This window comes from Mesocricetus auratus, unplaced genomic scaffold, assembly GCF_017639785.1.
Source record: "Mesocricetus auratus isolate SY011 unplaced genomic scaffold, BCM_Maur_2.0 Super-Scaffold_100021, whole genome shotgun sequence".
In the NCBI taxonomy this organism is placed as follows: domain Eukaryota; kingdom Metazoa; phylum Chordata; class Mammalia; order Rodentia; family Cricetidae; genus Mesocricetus; species Mesocricetus auratus.
The window spans coordinates 9,290,783-9,313,862 of record NW_024429202.1 but is presented as its reverse complement, the minus strand read 5'-3'; the positions used below and the strand labels follow the sequence as shown (position 1 = coordinate 9,313,862).

The following is a 23,080-nucleotide window of genomic DNA, read 5'->3' as shown; positions in this document are numbered from 1 at the left end:
GACCAATGTCTCAGGATGTCCTCTGACCACCGCACACATGCCATGGCACTCAGTAGCCTCACATAGAAATGTGTGCACTCGTGTGCGCGCGTGCACACGTGTGTGCATGTGTGTGTGTCTGTGTGTGTCTGTGAAACAAGCAAATGAAAGAGTTCCATAAAAAGCACTGTTCTCAGCAGCCAACAGCTTGCTTGCGGGCTACCAGCAAAATGCTGAGAGACCCGGTTGTAGGATGAGTCAGCATCCCTCAGGGTCCTTGGTGCAGACTGGTATTGCCTGGAGTACACAGTCGTTCTCAACTCGAGAAGTCTGCGGGGGTCAAAAGCAAATCCCTTGAGAACAAGACTTCCTCTCTGTCACCTTGGTCTAGCAACTCGGGTGGGGCCAGGGGAGTTACTAAAACAAGTGCTGTGCTCCTAAAGGTGAAGTGTTTCCCCGAAGCCAAAACTGCACATTTGAAAACACAGAAATAATTGACTATGTCTGCCAGTATTCATCTGAATATTAAGACATTTTGTACAGTCAGCAGATTGTATCTTAACACCTGCTGCCTGCCTTTCTATCTCAAAATAAATATTAATAAAGGTGAAAGAAAAGTACACTATTTTAGAAGAGACTATATGCACTAAAAAGCAAGAGACCACTTTTTTCCTCTGCTTTTCCTACATACCTACTATGACCCTTATACCAATCATTTCCTCTCTGACAACCATGGTCTTCCAATATAAAGTGAAAATAATTTTTTGATGCTGTGAAATGAAGAAGATGCCTCATAAGCACAGAGTGCCACTATAGTGATCTTGTCTTTAGTATGATAAGGACAGTGACAGTTTCCATGACTGCTACCTGCTAAATACAGGTTTTTAGTGGCAAACGTTCTTTAAGAGTGCCACTGAATATGTGATTCTTCACTTCATGGCCTCAAATGTGCTGCAGTTTTGTTGAAAGGGAAAGGATGACCCCTTGCCTGTTTCACTCCAACCATGCAGTTGATTCAGAAAATAATAATAATAAAAATAAAGAAATCTGCCTTAATTTAAAGGTTTTCAGGAGCTTCGAACATCATTATGTTACTACATATTTTTAGTATAATGGACTTTTTTTAAGTTAGAAGAGAACAAAAATTGGCTCAATAAGGGAAAATTTGAAAGAAAAGATTCCCAGAAGTGAAATATGTAAGTTCACTTTACTAAAGCAGAGTAATAATGCTTGTATTAAATATAGGTATGCTCTACATATCATATTTAGAAAAACATATGGATAATCACAAGCCACGTGTACCTTATATGAGGCTTAAAACTGGACCTGGCGAACATGCCAACACAGTCACAATCTTTCTGTTAAGGCTAGACTCCAGTCCAATGGCTAAAATACAGTGTATTTTCTGCCATTCATTCTACCAGACCAGATTGACCAATGTTTGTTCTGAGAAGGGGACAGCACATGTCTTGGGAGGGGGAGTTCTGTACTTAACTTTATATCATTCAGAAGTATAATTACATGTTTGAGACTTTTTAAGTAGATGTCTGAAGTTTAAAAGTTTCCTTTGAATTTTCTCAACCATGTTTATCTAAAAGAAAACCAAAGAATGAAGCAATTTTTACACGTTTCATCTGAACCAAACCCAAGTCATGAAAAAACATTTTAAGGGGTAAAAAGAACAATTAAAAAAAAAAAAGAAACACTCTTTAACCGGTGAGCCAGAGGCATTAACTGAGTATTTTTCCTGTGCTATCCAATATGAAGTACTGTTCTGCACAGAACAAAGTGTGATGAAATCATAATAATTACATTTCTAGGTGTTCTTAAAATATAACAATTACAAAGTCAAGAAAAGCATGAGAAAGAGAGAAGTCACTTTCTGTTCTAGCATTCCAGAATTGAGAAAAAAAATTCCTTCATTTAGCGCACTCCACTGTAACCAGCATCTAAGCCACACAACATGCAGCTGGTTCAAAATGAAGTTAAGGAGTATTTCACTCTAGTGATGTTGAAATTTTGTCTGAGACCCACTCTGACTAAATCTGTGTCTCACGCTGAACGAGGAGTGATAGGGAACTTAACTTAGCCCCCTAGTTCTGTGGTCTCACCATACTGGGAGTTAAAAATTGCCCATGACATTTCCATGGACAGCAGTTTAGTCTAAGCTAATCAATTACCCTGACAGGTTAACATTATTTCGGCATATTGCACATGTAGTAAAATGAAATATAATTATTTCCGAGATAGAATCTGATCATATCTTCCTTTGTAATGAAGAGCAGGGCAACTCAATAATTGGAAGAAATGAAAACAAAAGAAAACTATCCTTTTTAAACTATAAAAATATTTCAATAAATACTACAGTGAGGCTTTAGAACTTAATCCATGAAGGCATCCTCAACTCATTTAAAAAATTGAATTCTAAAAGAAAAATAAATACGATATATCATCTCACAAATTTAAATATATGTCCAACAAAAACTGGTTTGCAATCCCTGTGCCATGAATCACAATGGCTTAGATCATCTAACAGTGAATATTCTAGAACTCTGAAAATACACATGCAATGATGCCAAAGGAGAAAATACAAAGAAGGATGCCTACCATACCTTTACTCAAATATAAGTTTCCCAAACTCTAAGAAAGTATGTATGTTCTATCTAAAATTCATTCTAACTTACTAGTAAGTTAAATATAAATACATATTAGTAAGTTAGAATAAATTTTATATATACATATGTATGTTCAGTACCACAATATTTACCTTTAAATGAATTTTTTTACAAAAAAAATGTGTCCTGTCTTCATACAACCTGATGTACTATGATTGACAGTTTGTATTAGGTTTAGTAAAGATTTGACAAGCTCAATGATATCATCCCTTATTAAGCTACAATTAGATTTTTTAAAGATACAGACAAAATCTAATGATTAAATGCTTAAGAAAGACATAACTCGATAACACCAAGTATATATAAGTTGCAAACTTGCTTTTTAAAGAAAGAAAAATGGCCAATGCCGTCAACAAATCAGTCTCAAATAGAAATTGCACCATCATTTGGAAACTCTTTTCATTACCACTGGAAGATGTTATTAAAAATTAGAACATTAGTTATGTGCACTTGATCATTATGTTTAAATATGCATCCTTCTATAACATGACTAGAAAGAAGCGGTATCAGTGAATATAGATGGTCTCATGTTCTCTAACTTAAAACAGTAATATGGGCCTATGCTACCTCGAGTTTTAAGATATCCATCTGGATGTCAACATAGTGTTTCAGCTTGAAACTATTTAAGGCAGCTTAGTTATGAGCAGCAGGCTTCACATTGGAGATGCTGACAGGCCCCTAACTCAAAGGGTGCTACTGGATGCCGGGTTGACCCATTCCAGCCACTCTGTCTACCAGACAAACCGGCAGCTCCTGTGCTGAATTTGCAAATTGCTTTGTCCTGTCACTAAAATCATCTGTGACAGAAAGGGCCTAGCATCCTCAAATAGGAGGCCTAAAACTATTTTAGGGTTTTAGTGAGATACACCCGAAAGAAATGTTAAAAATATTTATCTCCATTTCCTTGACACCTGGGAGGACTGGCTATTTCAAAACTACAGAAATTTTGTAAAAGTACGATGGTGACAATTAACTTTGCATGAAGACCACTAGCTGTTTTGTTTTGTTTTGTTTTACATGTTGGATGTAAATTAAATAAGGACATTTTTTTAAAAAATTCCTCAAATTATATTACGTGAACAATACCAATAGATTCTGTACTTTTTAATATAATCCATTGTCAATATCATGTTGAAGCACTATTTAAGTTATCAGATAGCAAAACAGTTTACTGAATTCATTTCTAGTTGACTGCCGTCAACTTTGTGTCACAAACGTAAAGTATGGGCTCAATAAATATTGTATTAATTGGGACAGTAGATTTCTCAACAATTGTGTTCTCTCAGTCAGGAGTTGGGCGGTGGGGGGGGCGTGTTTTAAGGGCATTTACCTGTCTGGTTTTTACCAATACTATAATTCATTTGCACTTAGCTCTGGATATGATAGCCAAATTGCTGTCACCACTTTTGAAACGGGGACTTCTTCATATTATTTCTTCACCGCAGATGTATTTCATTATGTTGAGAGGGTTTAAGAAGTCTGTTGTGCTCATGCATTTATTCCCAATGCAAGTTATTTTTAGAGGCTGCTATTATATCATTGAGATGAAAATCATAAAAGTTGCTGTCAAATTTTGAACCTCCAAATATCCATTCTTTTTTAAAGCAGAGGGACAAAAATGTTAGGAGTGAGCCTCAACTCTCACCCACTTTTTGAATGTGGGCAGAACACTGAGTCAAGCCCTAGGTTAATTCAGTTTATTACAAATTTAAATATTGCAATATGCCCTATGTTATCAATGGTCTGTTTGCCAGTTAAAATAAGAAAAATGCACTCTGTAATTAGAATGCTTAGCAACAAAGAAATTCATTTCCAAAGAGTTTTAGAAACTCGTCAGAAAATCGAGGTCTGAAATCCAAGACAAGTTCAAATTGAATTGCAATCCATTTCTGTACCCCAATTCTTTCCTTGCAGAATGCTTGTGTTCAATATCAATTCAACATTTAAAATGAACAGTTCAAGACAGTTGTACCCTAAGTCTACTCACACCAGAAGGTGCATACAACACCAGACAGTGAATTAATAAAGTTAAATCTTTAAACTTCAAGGCATAGCCTTGCATAGACAAAGTAGCTAGTTATTTGTGATTCCTGTACTTTCATTTAGGTTTGAAAAAAGATTTTTGCTTGTTTTGGGGTTTTTGGTTTTTTTTTGTTGTTGTTGTTGTTAAAAATAATGTCTACCCTCACAAAGACTGCTTAGAAAATGCTGGGCCCTTGGCTAACAAACACTGTAAAAAAATACCTCTCATATGGAAATATCATTTTCTACAATTTCACCTATATCTGACCTTTTCACATTACAACAAAAACATTAATCTACAAAATGGATGTTCTCAAAAAGGAGAAATGTGTTATGTCCTTACACTAAAAAGGAGAAATGTGAGGTGTGTGTGTGTATGTGTGTGTGCACCCGTGTGTGTTTAAGGAGCTCTACTTGATTCAACTACAAAATGAAACTTTCGATAGAAAGCAACACACACCTCTTCAATAAGAGCCCATTCAGATTCCTGTTCAGATAGAAGACCTAAGAGATAGACACCTAACTGCTCCAGTTGACCTGGGCTCCTTCTGCCACCCCACCCACACATGGAATCTGAATTGGTGCGTGGGGTACCGGTGATCAACAACTGGGAAATGCGAGGGGCCCGTGGGAGTTTGGCACCAGAGTTTTGGATGAAGGAACTGGCACAATTCCCCCTTATTTCTCCCCCCCACCTTTCTTTCTTTCAAGATCATACCTAACCTGCTCTCCACGGATGGTAGGTCCCAGGCCCACCCACTAGAGCTGGAGGTGTCTTTGGACTCATCTACCTGGCTGGCTCACCCCCCTCCATCCCTAGCATCTAGACCAGTAGAATGGACAGGCAGAAACAGCACAGTTGGTGTGGGGGTGCTCCACGCCAACGCCACCTTCCTGGATGGCTCCCGGGAGCCCCAGGCTACAACATAGAGGCTGGGGACCCAAACTCCTTCAACCTGCTGGAGGCTGCCCATGACTCCCACCGCTACCGGTACTGGCAAGCTAACGGACTCCAGCGGAGGAGGCCACAGGGGCGCACCTTGGCGCCCAGGCCGCCGGCGGGAGACACCCACCGCCTTTCCCAAGCAGAAGGGACTTCTCGGGGTTCCAGCTCTTTCAAGGCAATAAAGCGAATCTACGAATTTTCACCTCCGTTTCCATTCTGACCAGCCAAAGTTGCTCCTCTAGTTTCCCTCTTCCTCCCAGGCGGAGCGAGGCGGGAGGAGGCAGCCTAAGCCCCGACCCCCTTCCCAGCCGCTCAGCCCGGCACTCGGGGATCTAGCGCCCTGGACCCCGCAGCTGTCAGGCTTCGATAAAAGCGAGGACCCCGGCGACCCGGCATTCCTCCCAGTAACGGGAACCGGAGCCTCGCCAAGGAGGGCTCCAATGTCCCAGTCTGTCCCCGCTGCCCCACATCCCCAAGTTTGCTGAGCACCCTCAACCCTCTTGCCAGGGTTGACACCACATCCCGTCCCAGGCGCAAGCATCCTCCGACGCCGGCATCCCGCGGGCACCCAGCCGAAGCCTGGGAGCTGTGGGGACTGCCAAGTGGCACCCAATCCGGGAAGGGGACGCCTAGCCTGGAGTAGCGGCCTGCGGCTATTGGGGAGGCGTGAAGGAGAGCACGGAATCCTGGAGAGAAGGCCCGGACTCCGGGGAGCAGTGCGGGGACCCGCGCCACCCGGGAAGGGGGCGGGGTGGAGCTAGCCGCTGGAGGCTCAAAGTGGGCACCTCGGGGTGCCTGAGGCCAAGGGGCTCTGGCAGGGGAATGGGTGAGAACAGTGGTTGGGAGACACGAGGGGTGAGCATGTAAGGGAACCTAGGCTGGGATGCGAGTGGGCACAGGTGAGAAAGGGATCTGCTCGCTCGCACGGTGACCCGCGGCGGGCTGTGTAGACCATGCTTCGTTGGTCCTGAGTCTGGGCCAAGACTGGAGTCTTGGAGGACACCCATGGGCACCGAGACCACTGCAGGCAGGTTCCACAGAGCCCGGCCGGGGGGCGAGGGGTGGCCAGTCCCTTACCTTGAAGGCCACAGGCAGGGTCTTGTTGCAACGCCAGTGCGACGGCAGCACGGAGCACAGGAAGTTGGGGCTGTCGGTGCGGACCAGTTCGGCCGGGTGGTCGGCGATGATCTCCACCATGGTGCGGTTGTCGTGCGGCGGCCTCAACCGGGGCACTGCCGCTGCTGCCGCTGCCGCCGCCGCCGCCGCCGCTGCCGCAGCCGCCGCCTCCTGCTGCTGCTGCTGCTGTTGCTGCTGCTGCTGCTGCTGTTGCTGCTGCTGCTGTTGCTGCTGCTGCTGCTGCTGCGCAGCCACCACCGGGCTCACGTCGCTCATCTTGCCGGGCTGCAGGCTGCTGGAGGGGGGGCTGAAGCGCCGGCTGGTGCTCGGATCTACGGGAATACGCATCACAACAGCCACAAGTTAGCGAAGTGGCCGGGGGAGGGGGAGGAGGGTGGAAATGGGGGGCGAGGAGGAGGAAATTGAGGGGGTGGAGGCGAGACAGGGGGAAAGAGGATGGAGGTGACGGGTCTCAGGAGGTGAGAAATCAAGTTCGAGGAAGCCGACTGCCGGGCGGAGTCTGAATGGGGGCCGGCGGCCGGCGACTAGGCACAGTCGGGTTGGCGGGTGGGGACACTCGGAGGCACAGATCTCCGCCCGGAGGCTCGGGAGCCCGGGCGGCGGTGGCAGCTGCGCGAGGGGAGCGGGGGCGTGTTTGGCCTAGCCGAGGCAAGGGACTTGAAGTTAGCAGCTTGCAGTCGGGGGGGGGGGGGGCTTGAGGCACAGCGTCCTGGGTGCACTGGCGCCCCCCTCCCTGTTTCAGTTCGGTAGTGGAGCCTGGCAGGTTCAGCAATCCATCTCGGCGGCGGTCCTTGGAGCCCCGCGTTGCCCGCCACCACCGCCAAGCCGAGCGCGGCTGCCCAACTTCTGGCGCCTCCGCCTGCCCGCGCCTCCTCCTTCTCCTCCGAGGCCGCTGCGCGCTCCCCACGCCGGCTGCGCGCTCCGAGTCCTCCCGCCTCTCCTTCCTCTCCCCGCTTCTCCTCTCGCCCCCTCACTCGCCGCCTCCTCGCAGCCACGTCCCTCCTGCTCTTTGCAAAGTGCTCCTGGCCTCCTCGCGCTTCAAGGTGCAGGGAGGTAAGTGGGGGGGGGCAGCAGATCTCGGGGAGACAGATCTGGAGCCTGCGGATCGCAGCCGCTGCCGCCGCCCGCCGGCCGCGAGAAGCGCCCGCACGCTGCGCTCGGCTGCTGAAGCTGGAGGGAGGCGGTCCCCGCCTAGGGCATCGGTGACGGCTCCTTCGGCTTCCCCCGCACCCCCAGAACCAGAAACCCCTTCTCGATCTGACCACGCTGGAACTGAGAAGCCGAAGAGCCTCAGGTTGATCTTGCTGTCGTTATTTTTCGTTGTAACTTCAAAAGAGGAGGAAAGTAAATTCTCGAGTCCCCTCGTTGACGTCTGGACACTTCACCCTCCCCCACCACTCCACCCCACCCTACCCCAGCTTGGGGGGGCAAGTTTTTACAGGATTCAGGGTTGTTCCCCCCCTTAGGTGACACCAAAAAAAAAATGGGTGACAGGAGGGCTTGTCAAAATGGTTCTAGAAACTCAAAAGTGCCTGGACACTTTTTTCTTATATATTCATTCCTGTCATTCCTGGAGAATAAGGATGAATTGCTTTTTTTTTTTAAGAACTGAAAAAAATGACAGCGTGGTAACTAAAATAAGTAATAAATTGCAAAAACGCTTACTGAGAGGGGCAAAAAAATAAGTAAACAGCGGTTATCCGTAAATTTTCAATCTTTTATTAAGCCTAGTCTTCGGCTCAGACTAAGTCTAGTGTCTTGAGGTTCTTCTCACCACTCCCCCCCCCGGGGGGTTAAAAATAAAAATAAAAATGCTTCAGTGATTATTTATGTATTTGTTTCCTGGCATGTTTTTTAAGGCGATTTTGGAATCCCCAAAAGTTTGTGGTCGAGAGATGAAGGAGTGCGGGAAAAAAAGCGGCAGTTTTTACCTAAAATGTGGTTTTTGGAGGCTGGGATTTCTAATGATTAGGTTTTTGTGGTTTCTATAGACACGACTCAAGCTAAGGCGATCATTAAGCTGATGGGAGACAGAAAGAAGCACGTGGGTGTCTTCGACCAGCCTCAATTTCTGAGCCTTCAAAAACAAATCAAACAATGTGCAGCGCCCACAGAAGCCGGGAAATCCGTTGGAGGCTGCTACACCCCCAGAACTAGGCGCAGCAACATCGGGTCGGGCCATTTCACTCTCGCGTGATGTTCTGTATGTCTTATTTAACCGATTGTTTAAAACTTACAAATATAATCATTTGCCAAAGCCCCGATGATTCCTAACAGGGTAGTTGACACGTTCGCGACTTCGTGCAATCAATAAAAAATTGGAGTCCTCCCCCTCTTGCTCCCTTGAAGGACTGAGGTAGAGGACCAGCTGGGTACCCTACCTCCGGTCTCCTGTCTTGGTTAAAGCTCTTCGCATAGTCATTAATTGGAGCTTTTATTGCTGGTGCAAATGCCTCCCAAGTTCTGCAAGAGACGTGTCAAGACCCTTCCTATGGGCTTTTAAAGCGCAGCTGCCACTCCCTGGCCGGCCCCGTGGACCCACAGGGCCAGGGAAAAGAGGTTGTTTGCACCTATGCGGGACTCAAGAGCCAGGCGAGCACTAGATAAGCAAGGATCTCTGTGCTCAGGTGACTTAGAGACTCGAGTTTCCTTGCCTAAGAGTATGCTGGGGTCTGAGGAGTGGACAGGTATGCGAGTGACTGTGTGCCCTCTCGCAGGCGTAGGGGTGAAACTGGGGGACACTACCGTGCCCTCCCTCTTTGTGTCATTATGTCTGCCTCTCCTGTCTGCTGGCTCCACTTACACTATTCCCGCCTTGTCGGTCTTTCCTAGTCTCTTTGCTCTTTCCGAATCCCCCCCCCCCCCATTCCTCCCACAGACTTGAGCCACCTCCCCAAGCCTGCCTCTCAATCTCCGTCTTCTGCTGCCGCCTGCGCCTGCGTCTCCTCCAAGCTACAGAAAAGCAATTCGGCGCCACCAACTGAAACACCTACTCCCCACCCTGTTCCTCTCAGTTGGTGGCCTCCATGTCCCTAGCGCTCCGCTTCAGGACCACTGAAGCCATTTACCTCGAGGCATTATAGGCGCAGCGGGTTGCTGAACTGCCTCCTAAAGGTTCCACGTTTAGTAACCTTTTTGATCACAGGGGAGAGCTCTAACCCTGAACACAGAGGCGCTGCCTGTGCGCTATAGTCTCCCCATCAACAAATGCCAGCCCCGTTAAGGAAGCCAGGCTCCCTTCCCCATCTGAGAGATTGCACCCAACCAACACCCACCTTCTTTACACACTCACTTAAACTCTCACACACTGACATCATGACAATTACATGCTTGCCCCTCCTGCCTTTAGTGGTCCAGTTTTCTAGGGGGGCACATCTGATGGAGATGGCTTGTTTTCCATACTCCTCTTTGTAAGTGTCTGGGGACTACAAAAGAGGGGAGGAGTCACGGGAAATGGATTTATTCTGAAGTCACAGATAGAAAGTCATTGGGAGATGATATTATGTCCTCCTCCTCCCAGGAAACCTACAAGGAACTTCCAGAAACTGACAGACACTGAGAAGCAGTCAATATTTCAAATAGGAACTCTCAGAGGGGGGCTTTTCAACAAGAAATTCTAGGCTCCTTTGAATCTAAGAAATCCTCCTATCTTGGGGACTTTTTCTTTCCTACTCTTGCTGTTTAGTTACCATTGGAGGTGCCAGGGGCGGGGGGGGGGGGGAGGGAGGGAACTTGATGGATAATGAAACAAGCAGGCCTCAATGGTTGGGGATTTTAAGGACAATTTAATCAATGGCGAGATTATTTATTTGAATTAATTGTATCCGGTAATTCAGCTTTATAGCCTTCCTGGGTATCCTCTCGCCATTAAACATTCCAGTAGAACTAATGTAAGCAGCTCTTGGAAGTTCCCAGTCTTGGATCCCTTAAAATATCCTACAGTTATTTATAATGTGGAAATGAAATTTTCCACTGAATGCGCTAACAACGGCTCAGGTATCTGGCACCGAGGACTTCGGTCCCCTTTCAAAAACACACTCCCCCTGAGCGCTCACACTCTTGGCTGGAACTGATGGAGCCTGGAGCTGGCAAGGCCTTGGCTCTGAGCACTAAACTTCAAGTAGGACACAGTTCCAAGGCCACTTCACCCAGACTCCCCTAATAGTAAGTACATAGGGAGATGAAGAGCCTTCTGCTTAGGCGTCTTTGCTGCTGTGCAAATCTTGATCTTACTCCACGGCTTGGATTTTTCTTCTACAGGAAAATGTTCCAAGCAAAGGCTGAGAACACAGTTCATTCGGTAAAGTGCTTACTGCATGGGGCATGAGGTCCTGAACCCCACACCTAGCCCCCTCCCAAAGAAGCAGAGTCAGATGGTGTGTTTGAAATCTGGTGCTGGGTAGGCCAGACAGAGCAATCAATCCCTGGGACTTGCTGCCTAGACAGCCTAGCCTACAAGGGCGTCCAGACCAGTGAGAGCCGGCACATAACACACACACACACACACACACACACACTCACACACACTCACACACACTCACACACTCACACACACACTCACACACTCACACACACTCACACACACTCACACACTCACACACTCACACTCACACACACACGCACACTCACACACACACTCACACACTCACACACACTCACACACACACTCACACACACTCACACACACGCACACGCACACTCACACACACTCACACACACACTCACACACACACACTCACACACTCTCACACACACACACTCACACACACTCACACACACACTCACACACACACTCACACACTCACACACACTTACACACTCACACACACACACACACACACACACACCACTCTAAGCAGATCACCCACTGGATCCCTCTTCAGAAATATTCTTTTCAGCTATATGTTACAGTGCTAAAAATACATTTTTCCCCCTGAAGATTTACCTACTCTGAAAGACACAAGCACAGCCTTCCCCTGCCGTCATGCCCTTTAATGTTTAATGCAACTGTTACATAACCATACCTGGCAATTCTAACTTTCCAAAGAAAGTGTGATGTTAACACAGTCTTCTTTCTTGCTTTGCCTTTTTTTTTTTTTTGGAGGGGGGCATGGAAGGAGAGGGCAGGGAGAACTGAATTCCCAAACCAGGAACAGAATTCAGGCTTCATCCTAACCCCACCTGCATTATTTTGTATACTTTTTCTCTTTTCATGATGAAAAGAGGAGAAAGTCCCTGTAAAACCTTAAAATACCTTTCAGTGAACCAGTTAATAAAGTAGGATAGCCAATGGAAAATCCTAAACTCTCTGAAGGGGTGTGTGTGAGGGGGAGGAGTTTATAAGCAGAAAGCTCTATGGAAACTTTTCTTTGGAGTTTGACTGTATGAGGTTAGCCTGGAGAACCAACGCTACCACCAAACCAACAGTTATCATGCCGGAGCCCATGGGATAAATCTGGCCTTTTTGCACTGACCTACAGGCTGTGGTGTTCATGTGAATGTGTAAGCATGTTTGCATGTTTGCATACTCGTGGGCACACCCACTGTGTGGCACATGTGAGTGGATTTGCATACAGAGACTCTACATGGATACTGGGGAACCATCCTGGGTTGCTCTCAAACAAATTTGATCTGGGGATCCCCAGGCTTTGTTTCTGAGGCTGACATTGAGGAGCTGGCATTGGAGGCTGGCAAAACAGCCAACATTTCCATGTGTTCTGGGAATCTGAACTTTAATCCCCTCTCTTGCATGACAAGAACTTTTTAAAATTTGTATTTATTCATTTTGTATGTATGCGTGTTTTGTCTGTATACATGTCTGTGCAACATTTGAGTGTCTGGTACCCTCAGAAGATTGAAGAGGATGTTGGGTCTCCCTGGCAACTGGAGTTATAAATAGTTGTGATCCACCACGTGCATGCTTGGTGGAATCAAACCCATGTCCTCTGAAGAGCAGTCAGTGCCCTTAACTGCTGAGCTTCCAGCCCAGGCCAGCATTTTAACCACTGTGCCACCTCTCCAGCAAGGCAATATTTTGATAGGTTTATTACTTATGTTTCATTCATGGTTCCACAACGAACACACCAAGAGCTTTCTGGTATACCATGTGTTCACATGGTCTATATGTGTTCACTTTCAAGACTGTTAGTTAAGAACTCACGTGATCCCAAGGCCTTCTGACATATTTTTCCATTCTAATTTTTAGACAGTTAAATGCTGTCTGATCTGTTTTAAGCTCAGTAAATTTTCCCTGTTGTCAGTGGACCTATAACAATTTGCATGGCTGTAAAAAGAGATGAAATGTTTGTAGCGGAGGGCTTAGCATCATAAACCTTTCCTTGTTGTGCTAGTTAACATTCCCATGGGTCATTTTCAGGCACTCATAAGAGTACAGTGCTGTCGTAAAAAGTGTGATGCTGGCCATATGATCCTCTGAACTGCCTTTATGGAGTTCCTATGTAATTGGCATGCCCTTAACTGGGACTGACGCTTGTTTTGACTAAAATCCCAACTTCCTAAATAATATCCTAGTTACCTGAAGACCAATATTCTAAAAATTAGTCATTTCCCCAGAATTCAGAGAAATAAAGTTATTTTTTTAATAAGCCCTCTGGTTTTTAGGTGTTGGCTGGTAGTCTATGGCAGTAGCGGTGATCAACAGTGGAATGTTCTATATAAAAGTTTATGAGGTTTTTGTGATGAAACATCTGAGAACCCCTAAAATTAAAAGTTTCCTGTAGTAATCCAATCATCTTATCAAAATGCTCTCCTCTTCCCCATACAGGCATACCAGAAAAGGCATTATTCAATTCTAATTCCTCTGCCCAAGGTGCCCAGGCCTGACTTTAGACCTTGGAGGGAACCACAAGTCACGCCCCTTCAATGGTAGAAAAGTAAACGATGACATCCTTGGTCTATCTGAAAAAGTACAAAAATCCCCATTTTCACCACGTCAGAAATTTCAGTTACAACCGAGAAGTGGGAAAAATAGGTTAGAAAAACACGCCGAATGTCGAGACTCCAACTCTTTGTACACACTGACTCCAACTGTACACGAGCAGCAGATTACCTACCATTCTTGGTGTTTTGTGTCCCTAGGAATCACCCTCAGAAACTACCTACGGTGTTTCCCCTAAGCCTCCACAAACTAGACTTTTCTCATCTCAGAGAAACAAAACAAAACAAAAATCACGTACTTAGCCCCACGTAGTTATGATCAAGTCCCGTAAGCAATGATCCCTTCATCCCCAGCTTTCAGTGATCGCCCTGACACCTTCTGAATGGCCAGATGGGGCCTGGGCAAGTGTTTGGATGGCTTCCATTAACCAGCTGTGATGCTTTCAATTGTGAGCTAATTTTTTTAAAAAGTAATTTTACTTTTTTTAAAAAATGGGCAAAACTTTCCCCCAGTCACATTCTGGTCAGTGGCTAGTCTTGTTCCAGAGTCATTGTTCTCCCTTGTAGGTTTCACTGATCCACTTACTGCCTCTCAGCTCTAAACTCACACTTTTTATTGTGTGGAAATGGATCTGGGCTCATCAACTGTTTCTCTTTACCAGCTGACATGACATTCATCAGAAGTGGGCAAGGCTTGCAGGAAGAAAGTTTCTCTAGTTCCGTGTGTTAACAGCAATTTTCTACAGTGTAACTCACACACAGCTGCTCTAGCTCCTTCCTGCAACACACACACACACACACACACACACACACACACACACACACGCACAACACACGAGCGAGCTAGAGGGAGAGAGAATCACTCCAGACCTCCATGCTGCAACAAAGTTAACCTGCCAAAGTTAACCAATGGCAGGCAGCAGCCCTGCCCCCAAACCCTACACATACAGACCCTACCTCTGGGATATTCATAACAAGATTCCTCTAAGGAAAAAGTCTTTTCCAGAAGCCTGAAAAAATAGCTTTTCTAACTTCCAGTAACCTGAACTCTGAGAGATCTGGATCTCAGCAGGGGCTCTTCCAGGTTGCCCTTTTTAGCCCAAGAACAGCAGGTGTGTTCTGTTAGCCCTCTCTGGCTTGCTTGCTTTCAGTCCTGAGGATCAAACTTCGGCCCTCAGGCCCTCAGTCGTTATCACACCACTGGGCTATATTATCAGTCCCTTTTTCCAATTTTTATTTGTTTGCTTATTTTTAGGCAGAGACATGCTAATTTACCCAGACTCACCTTGAATTCGCTCTGTAACCCAGTCAAGCCTGGAATTTGAGGTCCTGCGAGGCTAGGATCTTGGGCCTTTGTCAGGCTCAGCTTGCTTTATCTGTGTGTTTGTGGGAGGGGGGTGTGTTTATTTGTTTGCTTGCTTGCTTTTAAAGATTGTGTTACATGTTATGTGTGTGAACGTGGGTTCTTGGCTTATGTTTTTTGTTGTTGTTTTGTTTTTTGCCTGTTTGTGGATGCCTGCTGTGTCCGAAGAGGCCAGTAGGGGGCATCGGATACCATGGAACTAGAGCTACAGTTGGGCTACCATGTGGGTGCTTGAAACCAAACCCTGGTTCTCTTACAACAGCTAGGTCATCCCTCCAGCCCCTACTTTCTGTATTCTTTAGACTTTTGTTTGCCCCTTTAAAGTCAATCCCTTATTTCTCCAGGTCCCTGTTGTAATCAATAACTCTTCAATTAAGTTGTCTTGCTCAAATGACTGTGTGATCTCTCTTCATCGGACAGGGATATGCTAAGGCTTCCATGTGCTAGCCCCAGCATATCCTATGCACACTGGTTCCACTCGGAATGCTCCCTTTAGGTCACGTGGTGAGCACTTCCAACCTGGCTTCACATCTATTAAATGATTTCTCTCTACCTGATAGAAAAGTGTACAGTTAGAAGGCACACATATTCAAGAGACGAAGATGCAGACGGGAAAAAAGACAGCTATTTTAAAGCACAGGGTGAAACCACTCAATGTTATTGATTATAACAGGGACCTGGAGTAATAAGGGATTGACTTTAAAAGGGCAAAACAAAGTCTAAAGAATACAGAAAGTAGGGGCTTCTGGAGTTGTCTTTATATCTTTCATAAAGTTCTAGAGCCCATGTGCTAAGGAAAATATACATAAATACTCGCAATGCTAATGGAGCCAGTAGCTGGAAATAGATGCGTATGTACATACATATGGATGTATGGGTAAGACTAATAAGGCTCTAGAGACGATGAGTCTGGGAATGGGTGGCACGGGAGCAGTTGCGGGGGTGGGAGGGGGGCGGGAGTGATGTTACAGTGCTCATATATGAAGCTCTCAAAAAGTAAAACAAATGTTTAAAGATACACAAGTGAAATGACAGACAGGAACTCTGAGGTTGACCTATACCTAGATGTGATTGCGAGTCAGTGTCACAGAAGGCTCTCAAGGGACCGGAAAGGGACAATGCCCCATCGAAGAGAGCCGCACTCGGCTAGTGCTGCCTGGTTGCAGTTGAACCTGGGCAAGTCTAGGGGCAAATATTTTTTTTGGTTTTTACCAGGCAGGGTTTCTCTGTATTGTATTGTTTTGGAGGCTGTCGGTCCAGCCTGGCCTCGAACTCACAGAGAGCTGCCTGCCTCTGCCCCTAACCCAATATTCTTTTGTTTGTTTGTTTGTTTGGTTGGTTTTTACAAGACAGGGCTTCTCTGTATTGTTTTCGAGGCTGTCGGTCCAGCCTGGTCTCAACCTCACAGAGATCCGCCTGTCTCTGCCTCCTGAGTGCTGGGATTAAAGGTGTGCACCACCATCGCCCGGCCTCTAGGGGCAAATTAAAGCTAAAACAGGAAGGGATTAAACAAAATAAATAGATTGAGTATTGGCAATTTTCTCCAAGCTTTTAATATGCTACATCTTCAGTTTCCATGAGAGAAATTTAAAAGCGATGTTTAAGAGCTTATGTAATTACTGTCTCTAAAGAAATTTAAAGGTCTTTGAAGTTTATTGGGCTTTCTTTGTGTGCATTTGTTTGTTTTAATAGTGACTGAACTAAATCAAAATGAGGAAATGAGTTAGAACACTACAGAACTATCCTTATCTGCTAAGGATTACTGTGATGTATTTGGCTGTTCCCATCCGTCTTCGGTGCCCAGGGACCATGATTCTCACCTCTGTGCAGTCACAAGAGGAAAAATATTGAGGCCGCCCTAAGAAGCCATGCTCGTCCTTGTCCCTAACCCATCCCAACAGCCTCCATGGAACGTCAGGAGAGTTTCTCTGGGTAGAGCTAGTTTTAGGGTGAAGGGGAAGTATGAAATTAGGGATTGGATCCCCATGTCAGTTAAAATTTTCATACTTTGCTCATCATGGGCTTTTGTGATACTTAATTGATTTTTAAAAATATTGGGTTAGGCCAGGGGTGGTGGCCCACGCCTTTAATCCCAGCACTCAGGAGGCAGAGACAGGCGGATCTCTGTGAGGTCGAGGCCAGGCTGGACCGACAGCCTCCAAAACAATACAGAGAAGCCCTGTCTTGTAAAAACCAAACAAACAAACAAACAAAAGAATATTGGGTTAGGGGTTGTAGAGAGGCTCAGTGGGAAAGACAGTCTACTGATGGTGCAGGGAACAGGAGCCAGCCCCCACAGTGAGACACTCACAACTCAAGCCTCCATACATCAAGTTTTATGTGTGACCTTATGATTATTGTAAGTAAGAATTCTTACGGTGTGTCAGATTCAAGGAACTACTCCAGAATCCAGCTTTATTCAGCTTGAAATGTATTATTCTGGGGGCTACTAAAAATACAGATTGCATCTAGTAGTTTCATTGGATGTAGTTTTTTTTCTTCTCCATTTTTTATACTTGCCTCACTGATGTTTATCCTTACAAAACGGTTATGGTGTGCCCATAACTGTAACATAGAACAGAGGGGTTAGAACTCGGTATGCATTGTTATGCACAGTTTGATCACAGCCTCCCTGATGCTCTTGGTATTGATTCATCCATAACTAAGTACTCTTTTCAAAGGCAGCTCCAATCAAACTGGGCTGTGAAAAGTAAACTAATAAAAGAATGACCAGAGCCAGGACCCATGAGAAGCATAGCATACCTCACAATCGGCCTTGGAAATGCAAGGGCTTTCCAATTTCTACTTTGCTTTACTAGCATTTACTAATGCAACCAGAAAAATTTCCTCCAGGCAGAGATCTGGCAAAAGCATTTCAGCTGAAAGCCAAACTTCCTATAGAACTGTCAACTTTGAAGTGTCAACATTAAAATGATGAAACTGGAAGAAAATACTTGGAAAGCTGTTTTGCGCTTGTCACTGAAAGGAAGGGGGGATGGGCATCCATCTAACCAGGTTAAACTCTAAACAGTCTATCAGTCATTCTGATTGGACGTGCATGGAGAGAAAAGTAAATTCGTCTTCACTCATTCACTCCCCCCTTGAAATTATTCTATTATATGAGAAACGTATGTGGCCTTGATAACTTTAATATGAGTTGCTCAATTTGCTGAACTTCTCCTCTGTAGAGGATAGAATTTGAAGTCACAGAAAGAAAAAGTTAACTTCCAGAAGGTTTCTGTTGGAGTGGATCCTTGGTCTCTTCCTTTTGAACTCATTCCTTCACAGAACAGGCTAGGAAAACAGACGCAGTTACAGCATGGGGAATCTCAGGGTAACTCGCTGTAAAACCTTGCACAGGTTCCTAGACTAACACATGCTACATCCGTAAAGAAGTCTCCATGTGAAGATTCTATAATCCCCTCAATGCCAACACGCCTGCTATGTCCAACTCAGCATGTAGAGGGAAAAAGGTAAGGGTAACATTTATGTTCTTGAAGCTCAGGACAGTTCTTACTTTTGCCAGCAATTCACAAGATTGTGGTTTCTACCGTGAGAGACAGATAGACAATTTAGACCACTGAAGTCCAGGGTAAGATGTTGCAGTCTATTCCATGCACAGGCAGTGTGTCTCTGTCTACAGGAGTCATGTAATGGCTCCCATTAGGAAGCAGAAGGTCCAGCAGATACTATGTGATCAATATATATTAGCTGATTGAATGGCTATGCCTATGTAAGCAGAAACTTGGGTCTCGAGGTATACTAATCACCACTTTCTACTTTGGTCTGTCGCTTAATTCTGTTAATGCTTTGTTATTATTATTCATGTCTGTTTTCTCCATTGCCACTACCTTAAATCGGGTCTTTATCATCTTGAGTCTCCACTGTCAGAGATGCCAAACTTGTCTCCCTATATTAAGTTGTTCCCATTTCAATCCCAGTCTGCTATCTGAATGATCATCGCTGTTCTCTTTTTAAAAGTTGAATCCTTTCATGTTGTGTTGCTTTAAACTCTGAAGTGGTTTCATAGCATCCAGCATCATCTAAGAGGGCGTGGGCAGGGAAGATGGCTCCCCAGGTAAAGGGCTTGCTGTGCAAACATGAGGACCTGGGAACTCAGGGAGCAGAGACAAAAAGGGTCCTGGGGCTTTGGTGGTCAGTCAGCCTGGACAAATGTCAAGCTCCAGGTTCTGTGAAGAGATCTTGTATAAGAAAACAAGGTGAGGAGTGGTCAGACAGCACACCTGGTAATCATCATCAGCCTCCATAGACACGTCCCCAGACACACACACACACACACACACACACACACACACATGTGCACATGCACACATTCACTCTTACACGCATGTGCACACACACACACACACACACACACACACACACACGAAGTCTGGCTTCCAAATTCTCATCCCAGAACCAAGTATACAGAGTTTCAAAGTTGAAACCTAACTTTAAAACATCAGCTTACTCATCTTCTAACTCCTTTGGCTCACAACCTGACAGTTCTCTGTCTGTCCTCCAGTGCTGTGGCACTTTACACTGCCCTCCGTCATCACCTCATTTTCCTGTTCATGTGTGCCTCCAACATAGAGTGTGTGTCCCCTGAGGTCATTTTTTCCTACTTAGTAATTAGCATACTGTCTACAATACCGTGCGTGCTGGTAAATGTTAAGACGAGTCAGTGAGGGGCTAGAGACACGATGGCTCAGCCAACTAACAGCATGTATTGCTCTTGCAACAGACCTGAGTTTGAGTCTCAGCAACTACATCAGGAGGTTCACAACTACCCATAACATCAGCTTCAGGGAATCCAGGGCCCTCATCGGGATTCCGCAGGCACCTGGCATCACTGCTCACACTCACACACAGACATACATGCACGCACACACATAAAGAAATTTCCTTCCGGGTCTACAGAGGGAGTTCCAGAACAGCCAGGACCATGCCACAGACAGACCCTGTCTCAAAAAATCATTTAAAAATCCAGTAATGAGTAAGTGACTTAATACACCCACTTGAAATTATCCGTAAACCTGGGTTTTTAATCCTCTTAAAATATAAAGAGTTGTAACTCAAATTATCAAATGTTGATAAGATGTCCAAGCATCCTTTTATTAAGAATGTGAATTGGACTTGGGGTGAAAGTTTAGCATTATTTATCAAAACTGAAACTCTAGGGCTGGAGAGGAGGTACTTTTGCTTACTATTATGAATTGCACCTGGGCATTTAAAAAAATAGTCATGAGGAGCCTAGGTCCAGCTGATCCATCTACACCTCAGGTTCAGGGCACATTGTAGAAGGGGCAGAAAGACTGTAAGAGACAGAGGACCAGGACACCTGCTGCTAGATACTATCTTGTAGACATGACAGAGAAGCTGTGCCCAGGAAATCTCAACAAACAAGATTTGTGTAAGACATCAGTAGAATGCCAACACAGATGAAGAGAATTTCACAATGGTTGCAGAGAGGGGAACAATCCGTTTTCTCCAGATACAAACTCCCTGATAGATTATCCAGTCCCTAAACACACATATGAGCAACACTAAACAGACTCAGTAAGAGGAAGGTGTGTGTGTGTGTGTGTGTGTGTGTGACAAGTGAAAAAAAGACCCATAAATCGGGAAGGGCATTGTTGGTCACAGGAGGGGATGGAGAGGGATAAAGATGAGGATATCATGTAAACACAGCATTCCCATATAAAACTCCCCAAAAGATTAAAAGATATCTTCTAACTGCCACATGAAGCCTGCATTATTCAAGAGACCAAATACACCATTTCATTCAATGCCTTAAAATGTCCCCCAAAGGCTAAATATTCACAATAAATATTTACCAGAAAGTATAATACACTTACATTTTCATCAGTTTTATACTGTAGCAATAAAATATAGTAGCTGAAAACATGAGTTTTTTTTTTAAATCGTGGAGAGAGGAATGAAGGAGTGGGAAGGAAGAGAGGAGGAGGGTGGAAGGAAGGAAGGAATAAAGATTGAGAAAGACAAACTAAAAGAAATAAGAATAAAATAAAGCCATAAAAGAGGCTGGCACGAGAGTCGTTTGCCAATGGCACTGGGAATGTAATTCCCCGAAACACAGCAGGACCAGAAGGGAAGACTGACAAATGGCCAACATAGGTATCAACCCAAACAAGGGTTAGTGGTATGCAAAAGGAAAAAGTCCAAAACATACTTCACACCATACACAAAAAATAACTCAAAATGAATCAAAGGCCAAAGTGTGAAAAAAAAGAACTATAAATTTCAAAAGCGAACAGGTATGATTTTGTATCATTATGATTTGGTGTTTGGGAGCTTTTAGATGTCATATCCAGAACATAAATGACTAAATAGAAACAAATCAATTTCAAGATTTAAAATATGTGTTTCAAAGGCCACTATAAAGAAATGTAAAGACAATTCATGAAATGATAAAAAATAATAGCATTTGCAAACCATCTGTCTTGGAAGAATGTAGTATCCAGAATATATAAAGATCTCTTCTAACTCAACAACAAAAAGACAATTCAGTTTAAAAGTAGGCAAAGAATCTGAATAGTCATCTCTCCAAAGAGAAACTCATGCAGCCAATCAGCACAGGGAAAGGTGCTCACCATATTAATCTTTGGACAAATACAAATAAAACCTAATCTGAGCTATTACTTCACAATTATGATGGCTACAGAGATCAAGCATCTTCAATAAAAAATTCAAAGCTCTGAAATGCTCTTAAATCTGAAACTGCTACTCTGATACTCTGAGAATTCCGTGCTTGACCTTGTGTGATAAAACAGTCAAAATACAGGCACACTAAAAACATAACTATTTATTTACATTTGGGTTATGTACACAATGTCTATATAAGGCATAAGGGAATGCCATATTTATAGTTTAGACACAGCTCTAACTTAACTCATTATATTTACAAATGTTCCAAATATCCTGAACAGTTCTAGTCGCAGGTATTTTGGATAAGGAATGCTACATCAATAAGAAGCAAAGATGGATGTTAAAAAATGCTGACGAAGATATAGAGAAGCTGGAACCTTCAAACATCTCTGCTGCAAAAATAAAATAGTTCAGCCGCTATGGCAGTTTGGTAGCTTCTTAAAAAATTAAACATAAGCCGGGCTTTAATCCCAGCACTTGGGAGGCAGAGGCAGGTGGATCTCTGTGAGTTCGAGGCCAGCCTGGTCTACAAGAGCTAGTTCCAGGACAGCCTCCAAAGCCACAGAGAAACCCTGTCTCGAAAAACCAAAAAAAAAAAAAAAATTAAACATAAAATTAGCACACAGCACACCAATTAATGCCTATGCCCTTACCCAAGGCACACACAAATAATTAAAACAAACACTATGCTATAGAAATTATATATTCATCTTAAAATTGAACTTTTAGAAAACTATTGTGTGGGCATGCCACAGTCAGGAAGTTGTTCCCTAGAGAAATCGTTCTTTAAGAGAATGCAGAGAAGTAGTCAGAAGTCAGGGACATCTATCTCACAGGCTCAGAGAATTCCCAGCAGGTGGACTTACACACTTGTAGGGCCTACTTTGATCAGGATACCCACCTGGATCCCTCCCCATCCTTTAAAAAGGTCATGGTTTCAGTCACTTTCCACAGACTATGTCAGTGAGAAGCAATTGTATTCCTGTGGCCCAAATCAGTTCCCCATCTACTCCCAGGGATTTTCTCCATTTTTCTAATGATTCACAACTTGTTTGTATGGAGTAGAATAATTCTTTTGTGCATTGTGAAGATGTGTTGCTCTTGTTGTTAACAAAGAGCTAACATCAGTATCTATGCAGAAAGAGGTTAGACAGAAGAGCCAAACTGAGATAACACTGGGAAGAAGGGGGCACGAACTCACCAGCCAGACACAGAGGAAACAAAAGATGAACATGCCATGGTGAAAAAAGAAATGTACCATCACGTGATAGAAGATAGATAAGAAATATGGGTTAATTTAAGATGTAAGAGCTAGTTAATAACAAGCATAAGATATTGGCCAAGAATGTATAATTAAGAATAAGTCTCTGTGTGGTTATTTGGGAGCTGGCT

General features: G+C 44.4%; 1 protein-coding gene across 7 annotated transcripts in view; it reads right to left on the bottom strand.

The window, feature by feature from the left end:
- The window catches only part of Runx2 (RUNX family transcription factor 2), a 305,556-nt gene that overhangs the window by 223,184 nt on the left and 59,292 nt on the right, over positions 1–23,080 (bottom strand). For 6 of the 7 annotated variants that reach the window (XM_040729630.1, XM_040729627.1, XM_040729628.1 and 3 more), the window contains exon 3: positions 6,700–7,070. In XM_040729630.1, the coding sequence (XP_040585564.1) occupies positions 6,700–7,070 (371 nt within the window). Of the gene's footprint in view, positions 1–6,699; positions 7,838–23,080 lie in introns of those variants that run through there. The other variant, XM_005072314.4, reaches the window with a different exon arrangement.